The sequence below is a fragment of the Xiphias gladius genome, chromosome 4 (assembly GCF_016859285.1).
Source record: "Xiphias gladius isolate SHS-SW01 ecotype Sanya breed wild chromosome 4, ASM1685928v1, whole genome shotgun sequence".
NCBI classification, from domain to species: domain Eukaryota; kingdom Metazoa; phylum Chordata; class Actinopteri; order Istiophoriformes; family Xiphiidae; genus Xiphias; species Xiphias gladius.
This window is the reverse complement of record NC_053403.1, coordinates 24,107,239-24,118,709: the sequence shown is the minus strand read 5'-3', so window position 1 is coordinate 24,118,709 and position 11,471 is coordinate 24,107,239. Positions and strand designations below refer to the sequence as shown.

General features: G+C 41.3%; 1 protein-coding gene across 1 annotated transcript; it reads left to right on the top strand.

Annotated features, from left to right (window-relative positions):
- The first annotated feature begins 6,626 nt into the window (after window positions 1–6,626).
- On the top strand, window positions 6,627–10,145 carry marcksa (myristoylated alanine-rich protein kinase C substrate a). Its single transcript, XM_040126209.1, has 2 exons — window positions 6,627–7,047; window positions 8,236–10,145. The coding sequence occupies exons 1-2, from the start codon at window positions 6,952–6,954 to the stop codon at window positions 8,929–8,931; spliced, it is 792 nt and encodes a 263-aa protein (XP_039982143.1). The 5' UTR covers window positions 6,627–6,951; the 3' UTR covers window positions 8,932–10,145.
- Window positions 10,146–11,471: the final 1,326 nt, after the last annotated feature.

Genomic DNA, 11,471 nt, shown 5'->3' with positions numbered 1-11,471 from the left:
ACGTAGTCCTTCCTAAGTTCTTAGTAACTACTAGCTAGTTTCAAGTAAGTGGTTTAGTAAATCACGTTGCATCATTAATACTTATGCTGCTAGTTATACTACTATACTACTCAACAGTTGTTTAGTCTGTAAACTATCAAAGAAATAATTTTAAACTTCTCTTCACGATATCCTACAACACAAGGCGACATCAGTAGTCTTGTTTTGTTCAACCAATAGTCCAAAACACCAGAGTATTCAATTTAATGTAAGACCAAAAAAAAACAAAACCTGAATACTTACATTTTAGAGCCTGGACCCATCAAATATTTGTCATTTTTGCTTGAAAAAGATGAATCACTATAAGTCCGGAGGTGGCTGTGACGGCAAGATAGTCTTCAAGTCTGGCCATCGATTTGCCTTCAGATGGCTGGACAACACATCATGTGACTTTGTTTGTTTGAAGCATACTGCATTTCGCAGAACAAATGAGTAGTATATAAATGTACTTGATATTAGACAAGGTTGCTTGTTCATGTTCTATTTCCTTATCAGGTGAAACTTAATTCCTTAGTTTGTATGAACTTAAATGCCAGGTGTAACAGATGAGCCGTAACATAAAAGTACAAGGCAGTAAGTGTAGATAAGCACCAGGGAGGTTTTGCTTGGGGAAATAAATCCTGGAAAGAAAGGGCTTGGGATGGGCTGCTTGGACTAACAACATGCTGTTGTTTAGTGGTGACCTGAAGTTTCTCATTCACTATCTTAATAAGGCAGAGTCAGCACAAGTGTCATGTTTAAGTCATCTAAGGGCACAGGATATTATTTCTGATAATATAACATATATTAGATTTCATAAGCAAACATACCCTGAGGCAGAATCCTGCAATTATGGGCTACAGGTAAAAAATATGTTAATCTTAATCCACGGGTATAGGCACAGGTAAAAATGAACTAAACGAGGGCGGGCAGCAGGTGACATAAACAAACAACAACAAAAAAACAAAACAGAAAACAGAAATTGAAATAAAGACACAGTTTTTTAAACATCTAAACCAGTGTAATTTTATCAAACCTATCAATCAACAATCTTTTGTTTCTGAATGCTGACGATACAATCTCCCACCCCTCAATTCATCATCATTCCAGAACTGAGATTGCAGCTAACTGATAGCAACGGGACAGTCACTTTTGGATATGTGGACAGATGATTACCACAAAATCGGAGTGTCACCCTGCATTACATCAACAACAAGTGGGAGCTGACTGGGTGAGTGTTTTGCACATCAGTACAGCACACAAAATGGAAGATAACCTCATCACGCAAACCCTGCGTAAATACAATCAGGATGAGTTTTAAAGTGAGTGACTGCGTGACCTATGCGTTTAATTAACGTTACAGGTTGGGTCACAGAACTCACAGTATTTTAATGGGTCGGGTATGGATTTGATTTCGAGATCATTGCGGGTAATGGGTCAGTTCTGGTGCTGAGCCTTGCAGGTGTAGCATGGGTGAGGGTTTCCAAAATTGGACCCAGGTGGGAGGCATGGATCACATCAAACGAGTTGAGTTTTACCAACAAGTTGTATCAGTTGAGTTTGGTCAATGTATCATTTGCATAGCATACTGACAGTGCTGTTTATGGTCAGAGAAGCAGCACAAAGAAGCTTTCTTGTTTGTGTATTCTTAGTTACTTAAGTCTGGCCGCTACTGTCGACTCGTGATTTCCTTTACAGACCTTTTCTTTCCCACAGAACGCACATCCACCTAATTGCTTACAATTAAAGGTGTTGAATTAACATCCTGTCAACTCAACCATTGGCTCCCTTCTTGTGAACATCAAGTGTCTGATCACAACCAGACAGCTTACTAAGAGCACAACTTCACTTAATGTTGCTGTACATTCTGGTGTATTGAGACAACCAGGCAACTCCACAGATATAAATCTGCGTCTCTTCTACGATACATTTCTCCCTGTTTGATGGTTGAATGCTGATGCAAAATGGGAACTCCAGAACAATGTTCTTCCTCTGTTATTTTAAGGAGCTCGTACGGTATGTGATTGGTATTGGCAGCATAGTGCAGATTAAAAGGGCTGACAACAGAAATCACCTATGGAAAGAAGAATGGCACTCAGTAGAGCGCATACCTCCGCCAAAGCCAAATATTGACAAAAATCTCGCAATGTTAAGGAAAGTGATAAAAAAGTTCCTGGATGTGCCCCCTTGACTGGATTCATACCAAAACTGAATGGGCCCCTTCCCTGGCCCATGCCCCTTCCCTCCACCACGTTCGGTGCAAATCAGTTCAGCATTTTTGTGTAATCATGCTGACAAATAACCTACATTTAAAATTTTATTTAAAAGAACAGATGTACAGTATACATCTTTTGTAAGAATAGAAAGTAAAAAAAAGCACCAATGTTACCAACATCAGTGTTAGTAACATTTATGATGCCTCTGTTTGATTCAAGTATCCCAATACCAGGACCCTGGAATTGAAGCAACTAAATGGATTTCAGCCATCGTTGATTTGAATTTTACACCTTGCTTTTCTGTTCTGAGTTACATCTTACTGCTACAAATAATAATTAATTAATGAATTAGTCCCTCTCGCCAAAACTCAAAAACGTACCCCTGCACTTTGAGTTTGTCCACATAAAGCCAGGTAAAATTGTAATTGCATCTTTTCTCTCCATTTCAGTCTTCTGTTCAGATTAAAGCTGCCTTTTTCTCACTCCAAAACCCAAAACGACCTCCAGAATGAGTAAATCTGAAAATGCTGGGGGGGGGGTGATTAATCACTTTTTCAGTTGTCTGACAACAACTATATCATGAATTTGGCTGCACTGAAGCACAGTGACAGTGATCACAGAGCAGGAGACTGAAGAGAGGTGTAAAAGGCTGTCACTCAGCAGAGCAACCAGCTGTGTCCGTGGCCTAGTCACAGGTGGGGACTGTGTGGCAGTAAATGAAGACAAGTTTCTGTGTGCGCTGCTGGGAGTCACATGCCGGTGGTCCTGAACTCTGTGTGTCATCAAACAAAGGTGCGTTTACTAAAAATCCGTGTCAGTTGGCAAACACTGACTTTTTGTTAACACATCATTACAATTGTGTTACTGAAAGCCAGGCTGCTGATGACTGATAACACTAGGCAGGAATAAGCCCTCCAAACACCATTGCTTCTTTATTTGTTAACCTGTCAATTTCGAATGATTAGTAATGAGTGAGTCTTTATATTATTCTGGCATTCCAGTGGTCAGTGTGGTCCCTTTGCTATGTCACTTTAAATTGAACTAAACTTTTGAAAAACAAAAACTTGTTTTTTTTAATGTTAAATTATTTGCTAACACAAAAAGGGTTCAAAAAGTAAAGGGGCCTGAGTACTTTCCAGACCTATTGTATACCTCAATAAAACCAATATTGCAAAGTTTCAGACAGTTCAACATTCTACTTGCCATATAATCACTGTGATAAATACAAAATCCAATATAACAGCAAAATGTTAGCTATTAAGCTAATTTTTAAATGAATATTAAAGCCAAGTCATAATGTTTATTTAGTTGTGTCTAGAACGTCAGACCCACAAATCACAATTTGGAAGAAACTGAAATATACAGAAATAAACTATGTTACCATGTTAGGCCACTAGCTATGTTACCTGGACACAGAGCTGAAACAATTAATCGATTAGTCGAGCAACAGAAAAATAACTATTTTGATAATTGATTAATTTCCAAATATTTGTGGGTTCCAATTGTGACAACTTGCTTCTTTTCTCTGGTATTTGATAAATAACTGAATATCTTTAGGTTTTGATATGGAGATATTGTGGTGGAAACTCGAGAAAAAGCTAGTAAGTGGACATCGAGTTCAGATTATGTTGTCAAAAAATAACTGCATAAAAAAATTAAATACCAAAGGCAAAGCAACAAATTCTGGAAAATTTATAACAAATGAAAACCAACAACATGGAAACTTAAATGAGCACCACTTGCACAACTTGTCCATACTTTATTTTAGTCAACACTTTGTAATAAATACACTTCTTGTTTTAAGGATATTCTCTGTGGAGTGTTTTTCAGGAAGCCCATGAATTGACCTAATGTCTTCTCAAAGTCTTTGGGCTTCCCTTTGTTGCCAAAATTGCATTTTTCCACAGAAAGACAGCTTGACAGTCCCTTTAACCACTGGCTGAAAGGTGTTTTTTGTGGGGTTTTCCCATACACATCCTCTCACATATTTAGCAATTCTGATTAATTCTTTATTGCATATAATGACAAGTGAAACTGTCCACCAAAATGTCTAGTAACCAAAGGGGGTTTCCTCTAATTGCTTAATTTAGTCTGACCAGACCAGTCCAAAGATATTCAGTTTACTGCCATAGAAGATAAAGCAATCCTGCAAATAATCACATTGGGAAGCAGGAACGAGTGAAGTTTTGACTTAATAATTACTTACGGTTACTGATGATATACTTTTGATATACTTATACTCTCTTTTTTTGTCTATCAACTGATTTTTTAAGACATAGTAGACATTAAAAAATTATGCAAGCTTTGATTTTTTTACATGGTTTTAGGGGTGTTGAGTCTATTTAGCTATTGAGCACAGAAGTTTATTCTTGACCTCGGAACCAGTGGTTTGACAAAAAAAAATAAAATAACTGAAGGTCCATGTAGCTCATCTCCACCTGCAGACTCAGTCGGAATATGAGCAGACTCAGAGATTAAGGTAGCTGGAGTTTGTAAAGTCTAAGGAAGACTTTAATATGTGGTTGAAAGCTCCAGAAAAAGCTAGTAAGTGCATCATTTTAGGCCAAATTTTGAAACCAGTCTGTGGTGCTGTATTGGACTAGACCATATTGTTATTATTGTTTATGTTGTTTTCTTCAAACCATGTGAAACGAAGCAAGTGCAAATTTGATGCTCTGCTCATAGGCACTCTGGCAGGTCACATGACTGTAGATGGAAACACAGGTCACTAAAAGAACATGAATGAAATAATGTACTTTGCATCTCGGGTGAGAGTTTCCCGGCAAGGCTGTTTTGCATTGCACTCGGTAACATTTAAAAGCAGCAGCCCGAAACTCCTCCAGGAAGCCCACCTCTGCTGCCGTTGAACTGTCTGTTTTAGCTCCGTTTCTCTGAGTGCAGCAGAGGACGGTTGACTCTGCCTCTGTGATGGATTTGCATTGCAAATGTGGGCTGAGGGACCTGTTTGAAAACTCACAACCTTCCCCGTGGGGCCCATCACATTGTCGTCAACAAGACTGCACTGGGTACACACACACACACACACACACACACACACACACACACACACACACACACACATACAGTAGGGGTTTGTTGTTCAACTGTTGTTTAGCTGAGAAAGCCCCTGAAACCAACCAAACTTGATCCTCATCTTTTAACAGAAACTGTATCTCTTTCCAGTATTCCGTCTTCTTTCATTCTACTCTTGTCGTTTGTTTGATCACATCTTAGTGATACTTGACAAACTGGAGGCAGACGGTAGCTTAACCTGTGGTTAGTCAAACTAAATGTGAATAAACATGCCCTGGTGAATGGTTAGAACAGTATTATTACGACTGATTATGTCATCTTCAGTCAATCTTGGTCCTATAACTGAGTAAACACAGCAAATAAAAGTTGATTCTGTTAGACATCAAGAAAGAGTTTAATTATATATAAAAATGGTGTCAAGTACAGCTATTTCATTTAAATATATGGCTTACAGAGCAGAAAATTGGTGGCCACAACAAGTTGACCCTACAATCTTAAGTGTTGCATTCAGGGCACGCAAAAAAACTAAGATACAAAGATCCGAGTGGCAATAAGGATCATGACGAGTGACTCCAAAATGAATGACTACATCACACAGATCATTTGTAATTCCAGGCATTAAAATTCTGAGTATGTAACAACAAAATACCACCTCTGTATTTTGATTTTTGGGTCAGGACACATGACTATGAAATTGCCTGTAAAATAGAAACTGCTATGTATTCTAGAAGTGTTCACGGATCCATTTGGCTCCTAATAACAAATCACCCAACCCAAGTCCGGGCGAATGACTGTATATTTAGTCTAGTGTCTGATACCCAAGTGGATTGGAGCGCACTCACTGTCGCCTCTGATCTGATCACGCTGCATCATCATCAGTACAAGAAAAAAAAAAGAAAGTGGTTCTCAGTGTCAGATGGAGGGGTGCACTGTGACCTGCAATTAACTGGTATTGCACAATAGCCATATCTTGAGTGTAGGATGTATTATTTTCGAAATATAGCTCCAGAAAGCTAGAGAGAGGACCTCCAATTACATTTATTTTTATCAAATTATGATGATATAAAGGAGCGGCGCAAAAACAAAGAAAAAAGAATATATTTCTGTCTGTTCTTTGTATGTATTAAATACTTACTAGTTGGTTCATTTTGACGGGGCGGTGAAAACAGATTATCGTTTGGTTTGGTGAGTCGCCATACTATTGATTTAGTTGAATGTTGCCAATTGAAATGTCATTATTTCTAGTTACCATGAACGCAGCACTTCAATCTATTGTTCACTCCCTTTCCAGACCCCGCCCCTTCCGAGAGGAGGCTGTGATTGGCTGAATCAGAGTGCGGTGCCGTCATCGCTCGGAGCGCCCATTCATCTCTGCACTTGGGCGTTGGACTCCGCATCTTATTAGCAACAAGGGAAATTTCTCCATTTTGCAGCCTGTCTACAGCGACACGGCCACCAATCTGGGATTTTATTACTTCTCCTCACCTGCCAGCTTTTCCTGCTATTTTAAAAAAAATCCTCCTCACTCTACCTGGACTTTGCTTTACATTTTTCTTTGTGAACTTTTTCCCCTGCGCAGAGAGAGTGGGAGACAGCAGCGAAGAGCTTTGCGTTTCAACAAAGAGGCTTGTGGGTCTTTGTTCGTTTTTTGGATCAGTTGAGTTTCTTTGTTGGAGCGAAAAGCATGGGAGCGCAATTGTCCAAGACAGCTGGAAAGGCTGAAACCGCGGCTGAAAAGCCAGGAGAGGCTGTTTCTTCACCCACCAAGACCAATGGACAGGTAAATGATATTTTAATATCCAGCTCGTTACATCCATCGGGGGTGGGGGGGGGGGGCGTCTGGTCGATCTGGAGGGGGCTGCGCACTGAGGGCGCAATCCGTGCGTAATTGTGGATATATTGAATGAAGATCCGCGGGGGAGTTTAAACCAAATGGAAAGACTTGTTTTTTTTAATATGAATACATTGTACTTCATGAGCAACAGTTGATCATTTGATATTTTCATTTTTCCACGGAAAACGGGGCGCAATATTGAGCCAATGTTGAAAAGAAATTCCACAAAAATGAGCTTTTATGTTTGAAGAAGAAGAAGAAGTCGGTTCGGTCGAATCTTTTGTCGTTGATCACTTTGAATTACAGGATTTGAATCCATGTGTCATGTGAAGTCATGCGTTGAGTGGTTGGTTGGTGAATTTCCTACAGAAATAACTGTAGGATGACCGCGGACTGCTTTGGCTTTGAACGAAGCCCCCTCTCGATCGTAATTTGGAAGTTGTCGAATAAGACGAGGTGCACGGCGTCAACAAAGGCCGTGTGCGCTCGGAGCACCACGCCTTTTGTTACAGATGCTCGACTAGAAAGTGGAGATGGCAGTCGGCTCTCACACGGGAGGAGAGAGGCGCGGAGCCAGCGGTGCGCCCGGGAGAGAATACGGCTCGTGCTGGTCTTAGCAGCTCCGTTTTTAAAGTTTGGATTTAGGGGGGAAAAAACAAACAATTCAGAACCTCGTTGAGGGTTGATGCATTTTTAGGAAATGCATCTGAACTCTCCTCTCCGTGATGTGCTGAACTAATGAGCATCTGCTGTTTTAATGAGCAGCTGCTCCGCTTTGGCGCTCCGCTGTCGGAGCGGCCTTGCACCGACCCCTTGCGATCCAGCGGAGGCACTGCGCGCTCTCTCGCTCGGAGCGCGAATGAAGTCCAGGTCGAAAGGATGAGGAAACGCGCGGCACTGTTGAGTCAAATGCGTGACTGCTACTTTGTGAGGGATTAATCCCATGTAAAGCGTGTGCTCTGAAAGCTTGAAAGTAGAAAACTGAGTCAGGCTGGACTGAGTGTCTGCTTTTGTCACTGCTGATTCGATGGTTTCTGCTGCCCCTGGTGTCCATCGGTGGCACTGTCCAGCTTGACTTCTGAAACCATGCCAGCGCCGTACACGGTGTTAACAGCCGCTGTGTTTTCTTTTTAGGAAAACGGACATGTCAAAGCGAATGGGGATGCCTCTCCTGCAGCAGCTGAGAATGGCAAAGAGGAGGTGCAGGCCAACGGCAGCGCCACGGCAGAGGAGAGCCCCAAGGAGGAGGCCGAGAAGGCCGAGGCTGCCCCCGTTGAGGTGGAGGCTGCAGATGGGGAGAAGGTAGAGGCGGCATCTCCTGCGCCTGCTGAGGGAGAGGCAGCGAAGGCAGAGGACGCTGCCGCACCTTCCACCAGCAATGAGACGCCCAAGAAGAAGAAAAAGAAGTTCTCCTTCAAGAAGTCATTCAAGCTCAGTGGTTTTTCTTTCAAGAAGACCAAAAAGGAGACGGGAGACGGGGCTGAGAATGAGGAGGCGGCTGCGGCCGCAGCGTCCACAGAGGAGGCCAAGGCCGAGGGCGCGCAGGAAGTGGCGGCTGCTAGTGAGGAGGCCAAGCCTGCTGAGGAGGAGGCTGCACCTGCTGCGGAGCAGGCCGAGGAGGAGGTAGAAGCCAAGCCAGAGGCGGCAGCACCAGCAGAGAAACCTGCTGAGGAGGCCAAGGAGGCTGCTCCTGCAGAGGAGCCAAAGGCAGAGGAGAAGCCGGCCGAGCCTGCAGCTGAGGAGGAGCCCAAAACAGAGGAGGCCACCCCGGCCTCACAGGAAGCAGCATCAGCGGAGGCTCCAGCTGCAGCTGCTGAGGCTGCTGAATAAGTTTGGAGAGGGGAAGAAATTAAAAAAAAAAAAAGGAGAAAAAAAGATAATCAAAGAACATTTCCCTGTTTGTATGTTGGAGTGATGCCAGATCTTGGCTTTGAAGAACTTGTCTACAACCAGGGATATTTTAAAGCTTTTCTTTATTTTTGATTTTTGGTTTCCATTCCCCCTCACACAAAACCCATCTCAGTCCATTGTTACGTCACATTCCAGTGGGCTAGGAAGGTGGGTGGCTTCAATATGTACAACAGATTAAATACTTCCACACTCTGCCATATATTTTTCATCAGTATTAAGTTTTTGTTTTGTTTTGTTTTTTTTTGTTTTGAATTTTTATACAAAATGTAAGCAAAATGGTATGGACATGCCCGTGGTATGAAGGAGACGGGGGTTGAGCTGTAAATGAAGGGGGGAGGTGAGTTCAGGGAGGGAGGGAGTAAGGGGCCTGGGAAATGTGCCGCAGACTATGATGAAAAGAATAGTCCGCAAAACTATGAGACCAACATCTATATACACCATACAATTTACAACACTAAGTCATTTTCATGATGAGCCGACAAAAGAATCCCAGAGTTAGGTCTTTAGGAAGTCATATAAACTCATAGACGCTTTTCACTTCTCATTAGCTGTACCAGTCAGTGATTCGGTAGAAATACAACTTGTATAGGCTTTATTGTTTATTGTTGGTTTTATGACCTTAATAAAAATGTAAGTATGTATAGGCGGGGTGTTTTTAACTGTGATTATTGTACAAAATGAAATCTTGATCTCAAGAAGCACATGAAGTTTGCAGCTCTTTTTTCCACCCGCTCATTTTTGTAAGATAACAACACACAAAAAAAGTCATCCCAAAAGACCTTCTTAAGCAATTTTGAACTCAAAAACCAAGCTGTGATAAGTGGAATGGTTAACTGTTTATATACTGTGGTATGTTTTTTGATTACAGCAAGCAATGCTTTTTCAGTGGTCTTTGACAGAATTTAAGGAACCTATCAGATGCAAATGTTTGTGTAGCATCTTGTCTCTCTTTCTCTCTCTCTCTCTCTCTCTTTCTCTTTTTCTTTTGTAAATAGTGGAGAAGCTTTGACCAATTTGACTTAGAGATGGAATGTAACTTTGCTTACAAAAAATGCTATTAAACTCCTCTGCTTAAGGTGTTCTAATTTTCTGTGAGCACACTAAAAGCAAAAATAAATGTGAATAAAATTTGAGCCGCATCTGTCGTTATTTGTGTATTTCCTACTGTTGGTTTACCGGGCTTTACACGTATTAATAATATCCTAGCCAGTTTATTTATACTGCAGCAGCCCTGCGCCTTCAAGGTGAAATCCAGGGTATAAATATTTATTTTAGCTCATAGGATCAAATGTTACAATATGAGGAATATGAAAGGGGCAGGACAAAAGTTGAGCTGCAACCTACTCTACGTGGCCAAAAATATACGGACACCAGAGCTTTACGCCAACATGTGATTGTTGAACAACACTGTGGGTATTAATGTGCTCTTGTAATAGCCTACACCCCTCTGGTTTCAGACTCCCTGGCTGCAGGGATTTGTTTTGAATTCCAATTCCAGTCCATCCCAGAGGTTTCGGATAGGATAGGCTTGAAGACCAGGCTCTGGGAAAACCATTTCTTTATGGACCTGGCTTTATGTCCTGGGGTCGATATACACGATATGCTGCAGCATTAAGGTTCCCCTCCAGACATGTTTAAGACATATGGAAATACTCTGCTTGGGATGGTATTCTGTATCTGATTGGATTTTTCTGCAAAAAAGTTCAATTACCTAGTTAAAATTCTTTAAATTACATCTCCTCGTTTGCAGAATCTGCGAATATGCAAATATTGTTCTTTTCAAAAGTTCAACTGCTGGAAACAAGATGTCTCCTAACTTACTGAAAAGTCCATTCTCAGTGTATGGGACCTTGAGGCTTCAATCTCCACATCACACTCGCGTAAGCTGCATATTGGATGGGGACTCGCTTCAAACTAGTGGTGATGTCGTAAAATACAAACGCTTCTTATACTGAGATTTAAGGTGAGAAAAACCTTTCTCTCACCAGGAGACAGACGTGAAAACAGTTTCCTGTTGTCAAACAAGCACCTTTCTGCAAAGTGAAGCTAAAACATCCGATTGACATAACAAAACGTAAAACACATTTTTAACTGGGGGGGCTCGAAAATTTCCCTTCAATGGAACCAAGGGGCCAAAACCAGCTAAACAATCAGCAATTACAAACTCAGCTTTACACATACAATACCAGTCAAAAGTTTTAGAACACCCCCATTTTTCTAGTTTTTATTGAAATTTCAGCTGTTCAATTCCAGTGAATTACGGTACAAAGGTAAGCAGTTAACTGCAGGGGGGAAAAAAAAAAAAAAGCTTAGGTCAACATAAACTGGATTTAAGAAATTGGTCAATTTACAGCTCTCCTGCAGCAATGGAAGTAAATTAAGCCTTGAATTTTAATGCAAACATTTCTTACAGGTTTCCCAACTGTTGTTGATTACTTACAAACCCTCTGTCTGCACAG

Coding starts and splice junctions, on each gene's coding strand:
- marcksa (XM_040126209.1), top strand. CDS start 6,952: ATGGGAGCGCAATTGTCCAAGACAGCTGGAAAGGCTGAAACCGCGGCT. Junction 7,048..8,235: donor CCACCAAGACCAATGGACAG/GTAAATGATATT, acceptor TTTTCTTTTTAG/GAAAACGGACATGTCAAAGC.